Source organism: Lontra canadensis, unplaced genomic scaffold, assembly GCF_010015895.1.
Source record: "Lontra canadensis isolate GAN:19392208 unplaced genomic scaffold, GSC_riverotter_1.0 scaffold32, whole genome shotgun sequence".
Lineage (NCBI taxonomy): Eukaryota > Metazoa > Chordata > Mammalia > Carnivora > Mustelidae > Lontra > Lontra canadensis.
Window position 1 is genome coordinate 18,264,265 of NW_022631026.1, and position 22,822 is coordinate 18,287,086.

A 22,822-nucleotide genomic window follows, 5' to 3' on the forward strand; every position below is an offset into this window, starting at 1 on the left:
AGGAAAATGGATATATTATGGTAACTCAAAACAGGAAAAATAATAGAACAAACACATAACAAGCATGATTCTTAGAAATTATATTCAGTGAAAAAAGTTAAGCCGCAGAGGACTATATACAATATAACACCATTGTATAAAGTTCAAATACAAGGGGACATGTTTAGGCCAATGTGTGTAGGTGGTTGTGGTGAAAAAAAAAGAAAGGAAGGAATGATCACTACAACAATCAAGAAGATTAGTTACCTCTGGGGTAGAGTTCTCTCTATAGAAAAGGATCCAGAATGGTTTCTAGTAAACTTCTGGTTCTTAAATGAGGCCACAGGTGGCTCATTGTATTATTAAGCTTTCCTGGGGCACCTGGTTGGCTCAGTTCGTTAAGCAGCTACCTTCAGCTCAGATCAAGACCCTGGGGTCCTGGGATTGAGCCCCGCGTCCAGCTATTGGCTCAGGAGGGAACCTGATTCTCCCTCTCCCTCCACTACTCCCCCTGCCTGTGCTCTCTGTTAAATAAATAAATAATTTTTTTAAAAAATTAAGCCTTCTTATACTTTATATGTACTGTGTGCATCAAATAATACTCATATGAAATTTAGAAAAATTTGGGCACCAAATGGGATTTGTAAATGTTTTTCCCTATGCAAAATATTCTCAACAGAACATTTAACAATAATGAAAAGATTATAACTCTTCTGTCCCTATATCAGAAGCCAGCAAATACTGGATTATCTTCTATTGCTCCAATGACTATAATAATAGCAGAGGCCAGGGCGCCTGGGTGGCTCAGTCATTAAGTGTCTGCCCTCGGCTCAGGTCACAATCCCAGAGTCCTGGGATCAAGCTGCCCATCGGGCTCCCTGCTCAGCGGGAAGCCTGCTTCTCCCTCTCCCACTTCCCCTGCTTGTGTTCCCTCTCTCTGTCTCTCTCTCTCACTCTTGGTCAAAAAAATAAATAAATAAATAAAAATAATAATAATAGAGGCCAAGGAGATATTTTTTATAGGAGAGTTGTCATGGAATCAGATTTGTTGTAAAAAAATACATAATTTATGTGCCAGACCGTCCATAAGAAGAAATACAGAGACAAGGTCCACAAACATAAAACCAAGAACTTTGCTTTATACCAGCAATGCTTGCAGAGAAAATACCATCAGAACATTTAAAACGGCCACAACAAGCATTAGTGATTTTATGGACTCATTCACAGGACTCTTGACTAGGGAAATGGCAGTCATAACCTGTATGTACCTTGAGGCACCAGCACTGATCCTCCTATGGGGTCCCCAAGCCCCCCAGGCTTCCTAATAGTGTGCTTTTATCCCGCCCAGACACTTTCTCTGCAAGAGGAGCCAGGCCTCAGGCTGTCCTCAGCCTCGGCTCTCAGGCACCTGATTACAGACCAGCGGCCCCACTTACATTATCCCAGCAGCCGCTAATGCATTTAAACCACAAGATAGGCCCTCACCTCGTCCCTATCCCAGCTCCATCTTCATAAACGGTAACAGACAGACAGGAGTCCCCAAGGGTATGAAACCTTTCCAGATAATTTTCAAGGAGAGTGGGGAGTGGGGGATGCGTCTGTGCTAATGGAACCTCTATGGCCGAGACAATTTCTCCACAGAGCTGCCCTGACCAGCCACACACTCATCGATCTGTCAGGCTGCTGTCCCTGGAATTTATGATTCTGTTTGAGAAGTGGTGTGTCTGTGTGAAGTTGCAATCAGGGCTCTCTCCATTTACTAAGTTGGCACTTGAGTCCGTAATTATAATAAGCTGGTACTTTTTACCTACCTCAGATTCACTGAAATTTCCAGTTTTCTGGACGACTGCTGTCTCTCACAGACTCTTTGCTGGTCTCTAAGACTTGAATGGCGGGAAAAGGAAAACATCAAAATTGAAGTGACAGTTGAAGTAAGGGAACCGACTACTGGGAGAAAAATAGGACATTTTTATGATCCCAAAACTGGAATTAAAAAAAAAAAGGAATTCCAGGGAGAAAATCAGGGGTGGCAATGGCACAAAATCATGCCTTAGACCTCACGGGGGCTTGCCATCGCACTACTAACATAAGCACACACTCGAGTGGGGTCCAGAGGGGTCAAAGCACTTGAAATTTCATTTGAAATTTGCCCAGGGCTAGTTTTTAGGAGTACCTGGACCTTAGTTCGCCGGAACTTTTTTTTCTTTTAAGATTTTATTATTTATTTGACAAAGAGAGATCACAAGGAGGCAGAGAGGCAGGCAGAGAGAGAGGGAGAAGCAGGCTTCCCACTGAGCAGAGAGCCCGATGTGGGGCTCGATCCCAGGACCCTGGGATCAGGACCTGAGTGGAAGGCAAAGGCTTAACCCACTGAGCCACCCAGGTGCCCCTCACCAGAACTTTTTAAGGAAGCAACATAGTTAGGCTTAAACTCTGGAAGGTCCAGCCAACATCAGAACTACTTCCTGTTCTAAGTAGCTCTGGGCACAGAGGTCAATCGATTTTTTTGTCTTCTCTTGAGCTCTGCTGATTGCTGCTGGTTTGGGGTAAGAAGGGTATGCCAGAGCCTATGTTCTCCAGGACCTCTTGCTCTCATCTCTAAGCCAAGAAAATGATCTAAAACAACGTTAAAGTACCTTTTAAGTGCTTCTAAGACAGCTTTAACGGTTTTGGGCAAGGGACAGAAAGCCTCAAAGAAACCGAAAAACACAATCCATATGGCACCAGAATACTGTTTTGTTCTGGGAATCCTGCCCTTAGACAAAACCACACAGTCTTGAATACGTAAACAACCACTTTTTGAGCCATCTAATGAAGACTGAGCTCTGCTGGACAGTAGGGAGCTGCAGCCCGGGGGTGGGGGTACAGGGGACAAGGAGGAAAAGCGGCCGAGGCAACCACGGCAGGGGCTTCACCTCTGAGCGACAGTGCAAATCCCAGCCGAGGAGAGTCCACGGTGGACAACAGCTCTCCTCTGAGTGGCCTCATGTGGAAAGCTATGCAGCAAATACTCCACAAAGAAGCATCAGGCCGTACTGCCTAAATGGGTGGGTTAGCCAGCGGTGTCTACACTCTGGACAGTCAGGTCTCTCAAGACTTCAAGAGAAGGAGCAGGATTAAGGCTCTAAGAGAGAGTCCGTGAAGACCTTTGCGCTGCCGTCTCTGATGGTTACTTCCTGAGTGGCCGTGAAAGTTAACGGGATAAAGCCTTCGCTGTCAGCACAGAGAAGGATCCAGTGTGAGTCTGCAGAGTGAAATAAACACACAGGCAATTTAGGATATCTCGTCTTATTCTATGAAGAAAAAGAAGACGAATACTTTTTTTGAGGGTAAGAAGAGAGTAGTTGATACTATTGAACTGATTATTATAAGACCGTGCAGATAAGTGGGGAGACGGAAGGACTGAGTACTGCTGAGGGTGACGTCATACGGCAGGAGTGGGCACTGATGGTACTGATGGCATAGGCATGGCTGGGGACATCCATCTTTACCCAGGTGAGGCACTTAACATGCAGGGCTACGCATAGGATTGTGTATGTGGCACACACGTGTTAGGGGTTGTGCATGGAGTGTCCTTCTCTACACGTTCTTAAGCAGTTTCCCCAGGAACAATGTGAAAGTGGGAACGGCTACTCTCTGGAGGAACCTTTATTCTTCAGAGCCACGCCAACCTCTAGACACCTAAGCACGCAGAGGGGCTAGACTAGGATGGTCCGGATAATCCTGAATGGTTTGTTCTGGGGTAACCCAAGGCCAGTGGCCTTAACACATGCCTGGACCCGTTCTGGTTTTTTCAAATCTACTGTGCCTCACCTTTGACCTTGTAATTTCACTTCTGAAAATCTGTACTTTCTAAGGGCCACATGTAAAATATGCAGAGAGGTTTTTATCAGGGCTACGTATGATGCTGAACGCTGGAAACCACTGAAAGGTCCGAGAAATATGGCAAAGTAAAATACAGTACACTCAGAATGGAATATTAACCCCACCCAGGACAAAGGACAATTATGAAGTCATATCACAAATTCATGCGTCAAAACAGAAAATGCTGGTGCTACAATGTTAAGAGGGGAAAAAAGAAATGGATTTCATGTTCAACATGGTGGCTATCGTGAGAAGAATGAGGCATAAAAAACCCAGCGTGCTGGGCACCTTTGGAGAGTGGACATGGCTCAGTTTGCTGGCATTTAGGGATGCCCTTCTCATCCCATGTGTGCTGCATATTAAAACGACAACTCCTTTATGAAAAATTCTGTAACGCTGCTAGGAGCTCTGGGTTTAGTGCAACAGGTACCTATGTCACTCCTTGTTATGTCATTCCTCTGCAGCTGTTATATATTGCTTGGTAACTCCTCTAGTTTTTTCCTGCGTACTTTCAGGGCTTCCACTTAGGCTGTAAGTTCCTTAAGGGCAGAACCCATATTTTCTTTTTTTTTTTTTTAAAGAATTTATTTATTTATTTGACAGAGAGAGAGAGAGAGAGATCACAAGTAGGCAGGGAGGCAGGCAGAGAGAGAGAGGGAGAGGGCAGGCTCCCCACTGAGCAGGGAGCCCGATGCGGGGCTTGATCCCAGGACCCCAAGACCATGACCTGAGCCGAAGGCAGAGGCTTTAACCCACTGAGCCACCCAGGCGCCCCAGAACCGATATTTTCCATGTGTTTTGGCACCTTATGATAGACTTGGGTATACAGCAGACAATGCACAATTCTCGTGAACCGTCTCGTGAATCATCGAGGGGTTCCTACACTTCATCTTCATTATCAACGAAACTTAACAAAACAGATGGTAGAGGGATGGGGTGTGGGGTAGAGCCAATATCTGAATTCTACCTACCATGGAGCATTTCGATGAGAGAGAGGCCGAAAGTCTGCTGAACTGTCTTCAGACTTAATTTGCCATTGCAGAGGAGCACGGCTCTTTTTTCAACGACAGGACCTACACAGTAAGATTTCTTCACATATAAAAATAAAATTTGTTAAACTGATTGCAAAAGCAATAGAGTTAAGAATAGAATGTGTAAGTAGTTTTTTACTATCTTTATAACTAGACCAATTGTGGGATGCCTGGGTGGCTCAGTCAATTAAGCATCTGCCTTCGGCTCTGGTCATGGTCCCAGGGTCCTGGGATGCAGCCCTGCATTGGGCTCCCTGCTCAGCGGGGAGCTGCTTCTCCCTCTCCCTCTGCTCCTGTCCCCACTAGTGCACATGCACTCGCTCTCTCTGTCTCTCTCTCCTCTCCTCTAATAAATAAATAAAATCTTTAAAAAGAAAAAAAAAGTAACTAGACCAGTTGTAAATAAGGAGATTTTGGCTACACTATTTTTTTTTTAAGATTTTATTTATTTATTTGACAGACAGAGATCACAAGTAGGCAGAGAGGCAGGCAGAGAGAGAGAGAAAGGGAAGCAGGGCTTCCGGCTGAGCAGAGAGCCCGATGCGGGGCTTGATCCCAGGACCTTGCGATCATGACCTGAGCTGAAGGCAGAGGCTTTAACCTACAGAGCCATCCAGGCTCCCCTTGGCTACATTATTTAACACAACAAAAGGATTAGATCTCAAAATATTTATGGGTTAAATACCATGACATTCTTACCTAAAATGTTTTAGGAAATTAAAAAATAAAAAGCAATTATGGCAAAACATGTTAACAACTGTTACATCCATATGGCAGATATTAAAAAGATTTCATTATGTAGTCTTTATTTATGTTTACAATTTCTCATAATAAAGAGTATATGTTTGAAAATTTTCACAATAAAAAAAATTTATTTCAGTTTTAAACTATTCTCTGCTTCTTTAAAAAACCTACATCCTTGAGTTGGTCAAACAGTAGTACTTTTTTTTTTTTTTAAAGAATTTATTTTTTTTAATTTGAGAGGGAGGGAGAGAGAGAGAGAGAGAAAGCAAGCAAGAGCACAAGAGCAGGGGGAGGGAAAAGCAGACTCCCTGTTGAGCAGGGAACCTCAGATGGGGTTTGATCCCAGGATGTTAGGACAGTGACCTGAGCCAAAGGCACCAGGCGCCCCCAAACCATAGTAGTTTTAAGAAAAAACTAATTAGGGGCGCCTGGGTGGCTCAGTCATTAAGCCAGCTGCTTTCAGCTCAGGTCATGATCCCAGTGTCCTGGGACTGAGCCCCACATTGGGCTCCTGGCTCAGTGGGAAGCCTGCTTCTCCCTCTCCCACTCCCCCTGCTTATGTTCTCTCTCTTGCTGTGTCTCTATCAAATAAATAAAATCTTAAAAAAAAAAAAGAAAAAACTAATTAAAATATCTCTTCTTGACCATATTAAACAATAATTTGTATATTACTTATCAATGATTTTGATACCAACTTTCTGCAAATATCTTTTAAAATGAAGATACAGAAGTCCATAGTAATCAAATTAGTATGTTATCAGTAAAGTTCTAGATAAAGAGATCAGCATTCTAGTAGTCACAGTATGGAGAATCCAGAATTAGATCCCAGTATACTAAGTTTATAGATAACAAATGGGGTAGATCAAGTTCAGTGGGATTAAAGACATATTTTTTTTCTTAATTTTTTAAGTAAGCTCTATGCCCAGTGTGGGCTTTGAACTCAAGACCCTGAGTGGACCATGCACCAAAATTTAATGAAAGATTAAAAACTTAAGTGTAAAAACTAATGTAATAAAATAATGCAAGAGAATCTAGACTATTACATGTACATGAATTTTTATAATCTACAGAAACCTCTTATGAACTGGTAACTAAATAGGAAAAAAATGAGCAACGGGCAATTCATCTTCAGTTGGCCAAAAACCACAAAGACATACTCAAATTCACTAATAGTAAAGGAAATACAGACAAATAAAAGTGAAAAGCACTCACACTTATCAGACTGGAGGAAAAGGACAGTCTCATAGGTTGAAAAGGGGCATGTGATGATGCAGTAAGTAAAAAATCTTTGAGAGGCAATCTGGCAACTCTCGGAAAAGTAGAAACACACATATATACTCTTCAAATTAGCACTTCCAGTTCTGGGAACCGACCCAACAGAAATAAAAGGAGGAGTGCAAATAGCTACACATAAGGGTACTACCACGGCATGACTGGGAGGGACTGACGACACGGAAATGAAGAGCTAAAGGCCCAGCTACAGAAACAGCGTATTCTCAGTACAGAGAGTGCACTGTGACCCCATTTTCGCAAAACAATGACACCCCACCCCTGCATCTAGAGACCTATGTATACAGAGAAGTGTGTAAGATTGTAGGAGCATGAACTAAAGTAACGGAGGGAGCCACCTTAAGTTGTGAGTTAAAGTGAGTTATAGCAGGGGTGAGATGGGGGGGCCGGGCTAAGTCCAACGGGAAGAGAAAATGTTCATGATAAAAACAGGTAAGATATGATTCCATTCACATAATGTGATATGTATGCACATGCGTTAAATCCTTCTAAATCAACCTAAGCTTTCGGCAACGCACAAGGAAAAGTTACCCACAGTGAGACAGCACAATAAGGAGAATTCTTTTTTCCTAAATGTAAATTGCCAGGATGAGTATAATCGTTCCTATTTTACACCATGCGGGTGATACAATCCCAGTGTATGCTGGCATGCGTGCCCATCTGGCTGGCAGCCAACCACCCCAGAGAGGCAGAATGACTTGCCTGTAATGTAACTCGCCCAGGTCAGGGAAGTTGGGCTACAACACCATCTTGTTCAACAATGAGTTTCTCTTGCCGGTACCCGTTGGGTATAGGGGCAGCCCCTCAACGGGGAAGTTACCTGATAAGTCACGTGCACATAGGGCAGATCCTGAGAGAGAGGATACACAGCAGAGGACCTCTCCTGTAGAAGTTCTGTGAGTTCGGAGAGACGTCGCTGCACTTCCGTCAGGGTCCTAGATAAAATTTCTATTTCCTTAGACAGCTGGGAAATTTCCTTTTCCCTTTGTATGCTCTTGCTTGGAGGCCAGTCAGGAGGTGCGGGAGTTAGGGCGGCCTGGGGTGTGGGGCCGGATCTGGGCCGTGGCCGTGAGCAGTTAACAGGCTGGGCAGCTACAGTGTCAAGGGCGAAGGAGCCGTCCCAGACACTGGCCGGAGGACTTCTGATTTCTTCAATAAGGGGTCTTCCGGGCCGCCCGCTTTGCCCACTGCCATTAGCTGTTAAGAGCCCTCTGTTTGGGGGACAAAAATCTGGGGAAAGTCTCTCAATTCGCTTTTTTCCGTCTGTTTTATTTAACAGAGTACTGAGAGTTGAGCCTCCCGTCTGGTTTTCACCCGCTGTTACTGGAAATTCTTCCAACGTTACTTCCTTAACAATCAAACGAAGGATATACTGATCAGTCTTTGAAGAAGGAAGAAATGCCGCATCAGTGGGCTTTTGTCTTCCTACCAAAATTAATAGTAACTTATCTGTCAAGAAACATATACCTTTTGGCTTTTCACTTCTCTCTAACTGAATCTGCCGCGTGTTGGGCACACGCGAGGGAATGACAGAATAGATAAAAATGACATTGTAAGTATTGGAAGCCACCGCGACCACCTGGGCTTTAGGATTAAATGCTATTAGATCAGGAGCCAGAATGCCGGGAATGGTGACTTTTCTGGTCTGCGTGACCTCTTTCTCAAAGGTCACAAGGACCAAATGTGAGGCATCCAGGCCAGTTCCTGTCAAGCAGTCCTTTTTTCTTAGACAAATAAGAGAACTACCCTCCAGCTTGGAGGTATTGAAATGTACATGAGTTAGATCCAGAGGATCTGAAAAGGAAGGAGAAACAGGAGAACCCAAGCTTTCAAAATTCGTTTCGGAATGAACCGCCCCTTGATTCCCGGTGGGTACCCCTTCAGGAACCGGTGAAGCACACAGATGAGTGTCTTCCCCACCAGGTGGGATGTCCATGGTTTCAGACGCATTTAAGCCACAAATCTTATCTAGTGGAAGCTCAGTGGCTACAGCGACCTGTGAGTCCATGGTGGCCCTGATGGAGCGCACGTAGCTGTCCACGTCAAACACCGGGTAGAAGGAGCACCTGCACAGAGTCTTCTGAGCACTGTCCCAAATATAGGAATGCAGGCTGCGGCCAACTGCCACCACCAGCCTCCGGCCATCCCGGGTCCAACAGCCACAGTGAACGAGGCCCCCCGTGTCGATGTCTGCTTTCACTGGGGGAATGTCACCGTGGACACTTGGGAAGACGGACACAGCCTGTGCCGTCAAGACAGCCAGGACAGCACTCTTTGGATGCCACACACAGCCCTGGGGAAGGACGGGGAGTGATTCTCTAATCTCACAGGTCCGTGACATCAGCCATTGGCTTGTCTCCGTAGTGCTGGGGCACAGCTGCCCCACAGTGACATAATTCTCGTGCCAGACAGCAAGCAGAGCGGGCACGTCAGCCACACCAGGGGGTGCCCAGGACACTCCATATACGTGTTCAAACTGTCCAATGACCTTGGAGTCCCCGAACCTGGCCTCTCCGCTGTAAAGCTGTAAATCAGTCAGGATGACCTGGTGCCCATCAGTCCAGACAAGGCCGTGGACAGGGTGGATCGCCTGATACAAGGCATTCAGCCCCGTCCTGAGAAGTCTTCCTTTTCCCAACTCCATCCTTTTGGATACAGGTTGCCTGAAATCGGCAAGAAGGAAAGAAGGAAAGGAGAATATAATCAGACAAATGCAAAATATAGGACATTTTACAAGACGATTGGCTTAGGCCTTTCACAAGTCAATATTTCAAGGGTATAAAAGGAGAAGGAATGTCACAGATTAAAAGACACTACTGAGCCTTAACAAGCAAATGCAATACCTAAACTTTGATTGGCTTTTGCATTGAGGAAATAAACATTTTTTTAAAAGACGTTATTTATTTACTTGTCAGAGAGAGAGAGAGAGAAAGAACGAGCACAAGCAGGGTTGCTGCTGAGCAAGGAGCCCAATGTGGGGCTCCATCCCAGGACCTTGGGATTCTGACCTGAGCCGAAGGCAGACACTTAACTGCCTGAGCCACCCACGTGCCCCAAGGAAATAAAATTTTCTATTAAAAAAAGATATTTTTAGAATTGGAGAAATCTGAATGTGCAATGGATATTAGAAGATATTGTGGAGTTATTCTTTTTTTTTTTTTTTAAGATTTTATTTATTTACTTGACAGAGACAGAGATCACAAGTAGTCAGAGACACAGGCAGAGAGAGAGGAGGAAGCAGGCTCCCCGTTGAGCAGAGAGCCCGACGCGGGACTGGATCCCAGGACCCTAAGATCATGACCCGAGCCGAAGGCAGAGGCTTTAACCCACTGAGCCACCCAGGTGCCCCCTGAGTTATTCATTTTCTTAAGTGTGAACATGGTCTTGTGGTTTCGTAGGAGAATGTTCTTACCATTGAAATATGATGCTGAAGTATTTGGGGTAAAGTGTCATGATGCCTACAGTTTGCTTTCAAATGGTTTAGTAAAAAACAAAAACATGAAACCCCATACATTTTATAGAGAAATGCAGAGAGAGCAAACGGATGTACCAAAACGTTAATAATTCTTGAATTTAGATTGAGGGTATATTGGTATGGTACTTTCAACTTAAAAAGTTTCATATTTAAAAATTGAGGGGTGCCTGGGTAGCTCAGTCAGTTAAGTGTCCAAATCTTGATTTCGGCTCAGGTCATGATCTGGGGGTTGTGAGATGGAGCCCCACATTGTCATTGTTGTCGTATTTGTTGGGCCCTGAGCTCAGCAGGGAGCCTGAGGTTTCTCTCTCTCCCTTTCCCTCCGCCTCTCCCACCACTCACATTTTCTCTTCGAGCCAAAACAAAACTGAGGAAGACTTCTTTCACCACCTAATTTCTATTCTTTTTCTGCCAAATCATATTAATTGATATTCACATCCCTGACTTTATTAGCACTTATTTCCTCAATTCCCTTCAAAATGGCTTTTTCCTCCACAGCGAAATGACACTCAAAAAAGTCACTGTTGGGGGCATCTGGGTCTCCGTTGGTTAAGTGTCTGCCTTCAGCTCAGTGGGGGATCAAGTCCTGCATCGGGCTCCCAAGCTTGCTTCTTCCTCTCCCACTCCCCCTGCCTGTACTGTTTCCCTCTCTGTCAAATAAATGAATAAAATCTTAAAAAAGAAAAAGTCACTGTTGTTCTTTCTACTTCCTCATATTCAAATAGCACTTAATAATTTTCACACCATTTTCACATTCCCTATCCTTTGCTCCTTGCAACCATCTTTCACAATAATGCAAAGTAGGTTAGGAAATTATTATTTTCCATTTTCTCATTCTTAAGTTTTTTTCATGCACTTAAATTACTAAAGTAGTACATGCTCACTGCAATGAAATTCAGACAAACCGGAAGTGTCTAAAATAAAAGAAAATGTTTTTTCCTACCCTATGCCAACACCTCCCCTCCCCAATCTCAAATCCTTGATAAAAGCACTGTTAACAATTTGGTGTGTAGTCTTTGAAATCATTAAAGAAACCTACCAAAAATAAATAAATAAATAGAATTTTAGTATGTGTTAAGTTTTTTTTCTTTTATTTTTAAAGATTTTTTTTAATGTATTCATTTGAGAGAGACAGAGTGGGTGAGAGCACAAGCAAGGGGAGGGTCAGAGGGAAAAGCAGCCTCCCCCACTGAGTGCAGTGCTGGATGCAGGGGTTGATCTCAGGACCTGATCATGACCTGAGCTGAAGGCAGATGCCCAACTGACTCAACCAACCAGGTTCCCAGTTTGTTTTTCTTTTCTTATTTATTTATTTAAAAGATTTTTATTTATTTTTTATTTTTTATTTTTTTTACAGAGAGAGGGAACACAAGCAGGGGGAGTGGGAGAGGGAGAACAGGCTTCCCACAAAGCAGGGAGCCTGATACGGGGCTCCATCCCAGGACCCTGGGATCATGACCTGAGTGGAAGGCAGATGCTTAACCACTGAGCCACCCAGGCACTCTGTTTTTCCTTTAAACAAAAAGTGGGGTGTAAGTCAAAGTTCCCGGGTACTAACAACAGAAGCCACTCTGGCTAATTAAAGCAAAAAAGCAAAAAAAACAAAAACAAAACAAAACCGGGGTTCCCCGGGTGGCTCAGTGGGTTAAAGCCTCTGCCTTTGGCTCAGGTCATGATCCCAGGGTCCTGGGATCGAGCCCCGCATCGGACTCTCTGCTCCGCGGGGAGCCTGCTTCCTCCTCTCTCTCTCTGCCTGCCTCTCTGCCTACTTGTGATCTCTGTCAAATAAAAAAATAAAATCTTTAAAAAACAAAACAAAACAAAACAAAACAAAAAACAAACCAAAACCAAAAAAGAAGTCTCCAGAACTAGGCTCTGCAAACAAGCAGGAGCCAAGTGGGGCCAGGCAGAACAAGTCATGGCCATCACTCTGTCTCCCACACATTAGCAGCTGAGAATCTAACTTCACTGCCCCTTCTTTGATGGCAATTGCTTAAGATCCCGAGTGGGGGTCTAGGGAAAAACCTCCCACTGGCTAAGCCTAGCTTCCATGCCCTGTTCTAGCTGCCAGGATGGGGAGAGGGTTTCCCCACAAAGGCTTCTGTAATAGGGAGCTGGGGCTCTGCCTCCCACCAAGACTCACACAACGGGCAGTTGCTTCCAAATCAGGGAAGGGGTTTTCAAAAAATGACAATTACTGCAAGGATCATATGTTACATATTATTCACTAATTTATTTTAAGTCACGGGTACCTTTCCAAGTCAGTAAAAATAGGGCTGCTCCCTCAATCTTTTAAGGAGCTGCAAGGCATGCCATAATGTACCCAATGATTCCCCTGGAGGTGGGAATTCAGCTTGTTTTCAATTTTTATTTAGTTGTGGATAGAATCCAGAAGTTTGGTACTCAGTTCTTCCCACTCCCTTCCTTCCAATGTCACCTACTCTCGTACTTTTTTGATGATCATCTGTTTATCACGGTCAGCCCCGCGTCTCTTCTCCAGGCCTCCATGCGGAGCTGCAGTGCTATTTGGATATTGGCTAGCCTTCACATTAAGGCTGATATTAGCCCCGCCCACACTCATTTCAAACCGGGTGTGCATAAAAGAAAAAAAATGTGTTTTTTTGTTTGTTTGTTTGTTTGTTTCTCAGTAGTGGCTCCTTAATGGATATCACCATTCTCATACTCACTCAGGCTAAAAACTCAGGACTCCATCTGACTGCTCTCCTGTATTCTTCGTTAGTCGTCAAGTCCTATTCATTCTTAGAACTGTTTCTGAATCTGGTTCTTGTCATTCCCGCCAGCAGTATCCTGAATCAATCACTGTCACCTCAAACACAGATGACTGCAGTGCTCTCCTCCTACTTGGGTTTCCCCCACCTTTGTCTGTCTTCAGTCCATCTTCTGCAAAACCAATCTTAAAATGTCCTTTTAAGTATATCGTTTATCAGCTTAAAAGTTGGCGGATGTTAAAAAAATTGGCAGACGTTACCTACTGCCTATAGCTGCGCTGTTCAATACAGTAGCTACTAACCACGTGTGCCTTATAAATTGAATGAAATGTTATTTTACTGTATTTTTTAAAAAGATTTTATTTATTTATTTGACAGAGAGAGAGAGGGAACACAAGCAGGGGGAGTGGGAGAGGGAGAAGCAGCCTCCTTGCAGAGCAGGGAACCAATGTGGGGCTTGATCCCAGGACCCCAGGATCATGACCCGAGCCGAAGGCAGATGCTTAATGACTGAGCCACCCAGGTGCCCCTATTTAATTAAATTTTTTAAAATCCACTTGCTCAGTCACACTAGCCCTTTCTCAAGTGGTCAACAGTTACATGTGGCCAGTGGCTCTCCTATTGGGCAGGGTAGAACAGACCATTTCCATCAGTGAGGAAAGTTCTGCTGGACAGCACCAGATGATAGGATACAGTCTGCATCCCTCAGTTGGGCATTCAAACCCCTGCCCAGTGTGGACCTACCTATCCCTCCAGTCTTACTTCTGTTTATTCATTTTCGCAGTTACAATGCCTGGTGCACTCAAAACACATAATAAATGACAGGTGAAGTGAAGGCCCTGCTTAAATACCATCTCCTCCGAGAGGTCTTCCTTAGTCATCCTGCTAAAGCGGCTGCTTTCCTTCTCCTGACTCCTACAGCCCTTACAGTCTAAAGCACTCGGGTGACATCTTCAGTTTATTACCTGCAATTACCAGTTCTTCTTTCCTGTACTGCCTCGCATTTCACAACGTCCTGACCTGTGGGTTCCTAGCACATGTCATTAAGTACTGGCAAGTACTTTCAGATGGATTGCTCTGTTTCCGTTATATCCTAAAAGGAGTTTCCAACTGGGTCATGGTATTGCCAGGGGTTGTGTTGTGATAGCATTTTTATTTGTTGTTTTAGGCTCTTATGATACTGTCAGTAAACCTTTTCGAACTGTATTTGGACGCTCTAAGTCTGTTAAATAATCCAGCCTCTTCAATAACACAATGGGGGATATGTATATATTTTTATTATTTTTTAGTTTTTGGGGGGGATATATATTAAGAGATATTTCCCTCCCCTACTGGGTTGTATAGTCCTAATGCAGCCATACACTAGCATTTCTCATTTTTTGTATGATTAAAAGAAGAAAAAAGGTTAAGCAACCATTCATATTAGCACAAGTCCCCAGGTCTTAAAGACTGTCACTTAAATCATGAGAACAAACTCATGATTACTGTCACTTAAATCATGAGGACAAACAATTGATGTTAATAAATCATATATTTACATGATATAATTCTAACATTCTACAAAACTAATTAATGTAGGAATTTGCCACAATCAAATGTTTCCTTCTTAGGGTAGTTCCACGTCTTTATTTCTGGTGATTATTATAATGTAGAGTCTCTATCAGTGCCATAGTATGAAAATCTTTCCTTGAATCATCTTATGTATAGAACCTGGTTTATTGTTGCTTTAGTGAACTTCAAGTTCAGTTGCACCAAAAGTTGGCTTTGCCTTAATATTCAGCCCAAATCTACTATTTGGCTTGGATTTCAGCCTTTGGAAAACTGAACAGCCTACTGCTAGCACCCCTGAATGGTGTGTCCACACCTATCTAAGATAATAAGGTCAGATGGGAATAAGGCAGTGATGAGAACAAGTTGGATATTCTAACTTATCTAAATGATAAGTATTCATTTTCAAATATAGACAAACATGATAAGCATTCTTTATTTAAAAGCCAAAAACTGCCTCAGGTACATTCTATTTCATGGTTCTATCAGTGAGTTGAGGAATACATATATCTTATCACTATGTATGTGTATATATATACATATTTTTATATATATGTTGCAGTAATAAAATGTTGCAATGATAAATGACTGTGCAGATTAATATCAGGACAAAAAGAAGAACTTTCACATAGTTGACTTACTGAGAAATAGAATAGCAGAATATAAATATTAAAAAAGTACATTAGTTAGGTAACTTAAAAACATTATCTTTTTGATCAACACATGTTTATGAAATTTGTTTTTTTTTAGATTTATTCATTTAGTGAGAGAGAGCGTGCACAAGTGTGGGGGGAGGGGCACAGGGAGAGGGAGAAAGAGAACCTCAAGCAGACTCCCTGCTGAGCGCAGAGCCGAACACAGGGCTCTATCCTATGACCCATGAGATCAGGACCTGAGCTGAAATCAAGTCAGACACTTAACCAACTGAGTCACCCAGGTGCCCCAATGTTTATGAAATTTAAATAAAAATATAAGCACAGTTATAGAAATTAATTCTAGTTCTAATCTTGGTAAAAGTGTTCATTACATTAGTATTCATTAAACAAAAAATATTAAGGAACTGTGTTTAACTTTTATTTTTTTAAGACTTTTCTTAAAAAATTATTTATTTGAAGAAAGAGACAGAGAGAGAAGGAACACAAGCAGAGGAAGTGGGAGAGGGAGAAGCAGGCATCCTGCTGAGCAGGGAGCCTGATGTGGGGCTCGATCAAGGGATCCTGGGATCATGACCTGAGCTGAAGATAGATGCTTGACCCAGGAACCCCCCTTTTTCAGACTTTTTAAAGTAATCTCTACACCCAACAAGGGGCTTGAGCTCATAACCCCAAGATCAAGAGTCACAAGCTTCACCCACTGAACCAGCCAGATACCCCTACTTTTTAGTTTTTAAATTCTATTTAGCCATGGGTCATTTAATTAAACATCCTAACTGGGAATTATTCATAAGCTGTGAGAATGAATTAAAGGCAGACAGTGAACTTTTCACCAGTTTTCATGAGGTAGAAAATCTCCAAAATTCCTGATAAATCATTTTCAGTCCAGACATAATAATGAAAAAGAGAATGATGGAACAAAGTGTTAAATAAAAATGAGGTACCCAAAATACCTTGCAGCTGAAAGGAAGTGGCTTTTTTAGCACTGAAAGTGTGTATCTTGGTGACAACAAGTACAATCCAGGAGACAATATTGCTGAGAAATTATTTTTCCTACAAAATAAGGTCAAACCTTTGAAATGTAATGATGACTATAATGTTTTAATAATAAATTTTTAATAATAGGAATGAAATTTCAGATTTTTCTTTTGTCTCACAGGTTCATTTTATGATTGCCTCTGTGGAATACTAGTTTTTACCCTTGGCCATTTATGCACCCAAAATGTATTTTTCGGGCACCCCTAGTTCAAACTTCCCTTATCACAAGCAAGATACTAAAAATCAGTAATTTAGGCAAAATAATAGCAATGCCCATGGTAGTAGTTCTTGGTTCAAAGTTTCAAGACACTGAAAGGAATCAAGTAAATAAAAAATTTGCACCCTGACTACTAATCCTGTGTCTAAGTTACCATAATCACAATTTTTGGGTGTAGCCGGCTATGATGCTGGGATGAATTCGGGAGAGCCAATAAAATATGCAACATGCACTTAAAGCCTGAAATGAATCAACTCATCATGGACTCATCATGGAGTTGATCAACACAGTGGATGTCTGCTCCAAATTCCTTTTGTAAATAGATTATGTAACAATTATATATACTATCATCCATGTGCATAAACATTAAAATCTTATAAAATTAAGTACCAAAATCCAATTCTAAAACTCACTGTGTTATTTGACAAAGTGATTTTTTTTTTAAGATTTTATTTATTTATTTGTCAGAAAGAGAAAGAGCACATAAGCAGGCAGACGTGGAGAGAGAAGCAGGCTCCCTGCTGAGCAAGGGCCTGATGCAGGACTAGATTGCAGGACCCTGGGATCATGACCTGAGCCGAAGGCAGAGGCTTAACCCACTGAGCCACCCAGGCATCCCAACAGAGTGATTATTTTTACTGCAATTCAGGATCCAAGATGTCTTAAAAGAATCTCCTTTTTAAGGTATTCAAACAGTTTTCTTTCATCTATATTCTTCCTTTAGAAGAAAAAAGCAAACAAACAAACATGTACTTGTATATATTTACATAAAGATGCAGACAAAAATTGGGAACGATACACAGCAAAACTGTTCAAGATAGATAACTAAAATGGAGTGGAGTGATGTAATAAGATGGGACTCTCTTATTTCTGTATGTTTTGAAAAAATTGTTTTATAATAAGCATGTATTCAAATAGTCTTTTCGTGATTGAAAGAAGGAAATAAAGATTTAAATGTGACCTCATTAAGCTCACTGGGGCATCTGGGTGGCTCAGTCAGTTAAGCAACTGCCTTCAGCTCAGGTCATATCCCAGGATCCTGGGATCCAGCCCAGAATGGGGCTCCCTGCTCAGCAGGAAGTCTGCTTCTCTTTCTCCCTCTGCTGCTTCTGCTGTTTCTGCTCTCTTGCTTGTGCTCTCTCTCTCAAATAAATAAGTAAAATCTTAAAAAAAAAAAAAACTATTTTGAACCAAACACCTGAATTTTAAAATGGCCAAAGGATATCAACAGGCAATTTACAAAATAGTACAATTAATAAACAATCTTTAGAGTGATGTTCAATCTTACTAGTTATCAAAGAATTGCCTGAACTTGCAGTGTCCACTTCTTTACCACTTTTTTTTTTTTTTAAAGATTTTATTTTATTTATTTGACAGAGAGAGATCACAGTAGACAGAGGCAGGCAGAGAGACAGAGAGAGAGAGAGGGAAGCAGGCTCCCCACTGAGCAGAGAGCCCGATGCGGGACTCGATCCCAGGATCCTAAGATCATGACCTGAGCCGAAGGCAGCGGCCCAACCCACTGAGCCACCCAGGTGTCCCTTTACCACTTTTTTTTTTTTTTAAGTAATCTCTACACCCAGCCTGTGGCTTAAACTCAAGACCCTGAGATCAAGAATCGAACACTCCACCGACTAACCCAGCCAAGCACCTCGTCACCACTCTCTTCATAACCCACTCCAAAGTGACCCTAATACCACTTCTTTGAAATAGCATTCACCAACCCACCAGAGGCATCTATGTCGCTGAACCGAATGGACGTTTTTCAACCCTGTTTTACTGAGCAGTATATATCAAAGACAGAACTTGAGAAGTTGCCTTTGGACTCTAAATGCACAGAAATGCAGTCTCTACCCGGCGCCTGAGTGGCACAGATGGTTTGGTGTCCAACTTGTGGTTTAGGCTTGGGTGGTGATCTTGGGGTCATGGGATTCAGCCCCACTTCAGGCTCTGCACTCAATGGGGAGTCTGCGACTCTCTCTCCCTCTCCCTCTGCCCTCCCACTCATGCTGTCTCTCTCAAATAAATAAATCTTGAAAAAAAAATGTATTCTCTACCAAACTGCCTGGTGATTTGCTTTTAACTTATCTGCAACTTATTTCTCATACCTCTTTGCTAACATTGTCCTTGTCTGTAGAGTCGTTTACTAAGAAGGAACGGTCTATTATGCTTCCACATGATGTCAGATTAAGTGGGTCTGTGGTGGCTTGCTAAATGGAGGAGTAAGTCCCCTGTTGTTACTAATGAAGAAAACTGCCATCTCTAACCCACTGGTCTTATATAAGATAATATATGTTTTCCTCTAATATCTACTTATGCACTTTTAAAAGACTTTTATTGATAAATAATGCATGATACATTTTCCTGGGCAGAAAAAATTCCTAACGGGCCAATTATATCAAAGGCAATTTATACGATATGTTTTAGGCCACTCAAGTCAGGCTAATGTCATTGAAGGTATGTATGACCAGGGGTAGTATAGGGTAAGTATTTATAAATAAGAGAAGGACAAACATGATTATGTTACTGAGATTTTTAGAAAAATTAATTTTAGTATTTTCATCCTTAGTAACAAGAAGAAATTTGGCAAAAACCTAACACAAATTATAAAAATTCGTTCCAAACTTTTGTACTCCACTGCTAGTTCAGGTCTTGATCACCTCTCCCTTTTTAGGAGGGTAGGTCAAGGAGATATTCTCTGGATGCTAGGCTCTTCCTTCCCACAGAGGCTGGATGCTCTACGTGATTGGGCAGAACCATCTTTTTTTTTTTTTTTTTTTTTTTTTTTTTTCTTTGAGAGAGAAAAAAAATGTGCGCCCGCATGCGTACATGCAAGAGTGAGGGGAAGCGTAGAGGGAGAGAATCTTCAAGCAGACTTGATCCCAGGATGAATGAGATCATGACCTGAGCTGAAACCAAGAGCTGGATGCTCAACCCACTGAGCCACCCAGATGGCCCAGGGAAGAATCACCTCTTTTAAAAAAACCATAGCTATGGTCATTTTGTTCTTTTGTTCAAATACTTTGTCTCTACAGTCTACACATATTAAAAAAGTTCTTACAGTGTTAGCAGGGTATTTCAGGCCTTCTATTTTCTGAGATCGATACAGCTTTCTAGCCTTACCTCCCAGATCACAAAGATCTGCTGAGGAATTAGGAGGCATTAGCACCTATTTATGTGAACATACAGGACAGACCTCAGAAAGAAGAAGCCTGGTAAGTTGAATAAGGGGCCACGATATAGTTTGAATGTCACAATGAGAAAGGGAGCCAAGTTTGTAGCTACTTCAGTAGAGAAAGGGCCTGATTCAAGAGAGATTTCTAAGGCAGATGGAATACATGGTGATATCAGGTAGGATATAAGTGGTGAGGAAGAAAGGAGAATTAAGGACAACACACAATTTTTTTGCTTGGGAAATTGTTGAACCATTAATCAGAGATATAGGGCAGAGTGTGCTTCAGAGGTAGGAACGGTGTGCAGTGTTTGATAAATTTTGTAACAGATCTGCTTCATCTAAGATGTCTATAGAGTAGCAATGTACCTTAGGCAGTCAGAGGTCAAGGATTTAGGAGTCACTGTCACAATATAGGTAGTTAAAGCCAAAGCAGTGGACAACCTGGCAGTGAAAGATCACAGTGCAAGAGGACAGAGGTCGAAACAGGCTTCAGGCATTTCCCAATTATCTTGCATTTTTAAAAAAATATTTTTATTTATTTATTTGACAGACAGAGATCACAAGCAGGCAGAGAGGCAGTGGGGGGGGGAGGCGGCTCCCTGCTGAGCAGAGAGCCTGACAGCGGGGCTCTCCGTACCAGGACCCTGAGATCATGACCTGAGCGAAGGCAGAGGCTTAACCCACTGAGCCACCCAGGCGCCCCTTGCATTTTAAAAAAATATTTAAATTCTGCCTGAAGCTAACTGTATACTTGTTGGCCTCTCAACCCTCAGACTATAAGATTTCAGGGAGTTTTAGGGAAAGAAAAGCTCACTGTTTTATTAGTTCTCTGGAGAGATGGTCAGAACCAAAACCTGGTACTCAGCCTGTGGCCATTTAATTCTGTTTTTTAATCTTTAAAGACAACTCACAGGAGTATCAAGGGGCTTAGGCGAACCGGACCACTTCCAGTTGGTTTAAACAGAGCTACACAACCCCCAATTTGTTTTTCTGTTTATTGTTTCCACTATAAAATAATTTCAAGTTCTTTACACCTTTTTAAATTAACACACAAGAAAAGTAAAAAGGTAAATTCGCACACACACACAAAAAACCGCCATATTCATCCAAAGGAACAAAATTATGATTACATCCCTCTGGGCTTTTTTCTATGTAGTTTTGGTTAAGTTTTTTTCACTCATACTATACAATTTCATATCACGACTTTTCGCTTATTACATATCGTTTTTTCATGCCATTTAAATTTTATAAATTATTTTTAGAAGCCACTTAATATTCACTAAGTCAAGTCGTATATTTCCTCACTGTTGCGACGCTTGGTTTTAAGCTTTAAAAGCCAAGTTTACCTTATGATAAATAAGGCTGTGATAAAGGTCTTTATGCATAAAGCATGTTCTTCATTTCGAATGGTTTCCTTAGGATACATCCCCAGAAGTGTCACTAATGAGTCACATGGAATATATTCAAATATTTAAACCCACACCTCGCTTGTCCACAGCCGCCAGTCCTTCGCCCGCGTGCCTCCTACTCCCATTCTCCCCATCCTCCGCCTGGGTCTCCTCCCCATTCCCCAACAGGTGCGGGTCTCCCCACCTCCCTCCCGGCCCCACACACAGCCTCCCGACACCAGCTAAGCTGGGCAGCAGCAAAAACAAATACCTTCAGTATCACTGCCCACAGAAAATAAGCCTCCCGGGTGCCGCGGGATCCGGAGCCCAGAGCGAATACCGGAAGCATCAGCTCCCAGGCCTCTGATAGGTGACCGGTAGCGGGCCCGCCCCACAATGCCTTCTGCCTATTGGCTTTTGCTTGTGTCACGTTAGGGGAGGGTCTTTCCCCTGACCAGTAAGCTGGGGATTTGCTGCACAGATCTCTGGGAGTGGTAGTTTCTGTAAAATTTAATCTATAATAAACCAGCCACAGTTTGACTCTCCGTAAGAGTAGAGCCTTCCTCCACTTCTCCTCGATTCTTAGTCTAGGAAAGAGTACAGGATCCCTAGAGTCAACACGGTTTCTTAACTTTTGGGGGGAGAGGATAGGGGACAAGGGGTAAGAAGGTGTTGAGGACTTATTTAAATGTGATCAAATCTACCCACAAAAAGGTTCTTATCCGCATACAAGATATTGTGCATTCAACCGAAGCCGCTCCATGGACCTGTCCGAGTTACAAACCCCTGTTCTACACTTACCCCAAGAGTGCCTCCCCACGGCCATAGTCCAAGGACCTAGTGTGTCTCTAGACTTCAGCTATAGACCTGGTAGACTCTAGGCCACGCCTAGAGGAATTTCAGATGCTGACCCTCACAGTACAGTTGACCATCATCTTTCTTGAACAAAACAGCCAGTCCTCCTTCAGCGATGCTGATAACCTTAAGTCTGACCTAACCGCCTGGGACAGTGGGGGCAGGGGGCGGGTGGGGAATGGAGGAAGAACACTCCAGGGCCCATTCTGGATGCCTCTGATCAGGCTTTTATCCTGATCCAGTACCACTGGTCAGAATCATGCCTTCGCGTCAATTTTTAAAACAAGGCATGGAAAAATGAGAGAAAAAGAGAGGGAAAAATTAAAGTTCCATTCATTCTTCAAGCAAATGTTATCTCCTCGAAAGATATCTTTCCAGATTCCTGGAACTCTTTTGGGTGGAGGTGAGGGGTCTGGCGTGGAAGAGGAGCTCAGGATGAAATTTACTCATTCATCCCACAGCACGAATCACTCCACGCTGTAACCAACTCTCTGTGTCCCCACCCGTCCCAAATTTCGTTCTCCGGTGACAGCGATTCTGTCTTAATTTAATTGGTATCCGCAGGGCGCAGTTCTTTGCCTTGAAAGGTGGGAATTTCCCTGTGAGTGGGGCAGAAGGGATGGTGAATAGGGGTTTAGGGTGGTTGCAGTAGGGTAATGACTGGTTTCCTCCCTTCCTGCTATCCCACTCCCTCCCATCCCCCGCCCCACCCCCCCCCCCCCCCCCCCCCCCCCCCCCCCCCCCCCGCGCGTCCCCAGATTGCTCCTACATTCCAGGCAGTCGAGCTAGGGTAAATACCTCTCAGGTGCTTCCTTAACGTTCTGAACTCCAGTGAG

At 42.9% G+C, this 22,822-nt stretch overlaps 1 protein-coding gene across 4 annotated transcripts; it reads right to left on the minus strand.

Annotated features, from left to right (window-relative positions):
- Positions 1 to 2,335: 2,335 nt before the first annotated feature.
- WDCP (WD repeat and coiled coil containing) lies at positions 2,336 to 21,471 on the minus strand. 4 transcript variants are annotated; one of them, XM_032866937.1, is made up of 4 exons: positions 21,403 to 21,471; positions 7,729 to 9,571; positions 4,815 to 4,932; positions 2,336 to 3,223 (listed from the first exon to the last, which is right to left on the minus strand). In XM_032866937.1, the coding sequence occupies exons 2-4, from the start codon at positions 9,550 to 9,552 to the stop codon at positions 3,096 to 3,098; spliced, it is 2,070 nt and encodes a 689-aa protein (XP_032722828.1). In that variant the 5' UTR covers positions 9,553 to 9,571; positions 21,403 to 21,471; the 3' UTR covers positions 2,336 to 3,095. The 4 variants fall into 4 exon arrangements, with proteins under 4 accessions (XP_032722828.1, XP_032722827.1, XP_032722829.1 ...); XM_032866936.1 differs by lacking the exon at positions 21,403 to 21,471 and adding an exon at positions 21,225 to 21,284; XM_032866938.1 differs by lacking the exon at positions 21,403 to 21,471 and adding an exon at positions 19,194 to 19,215.
- Positions 21,472 to 22,822: the final 1,351 nt, after the last annotated feature.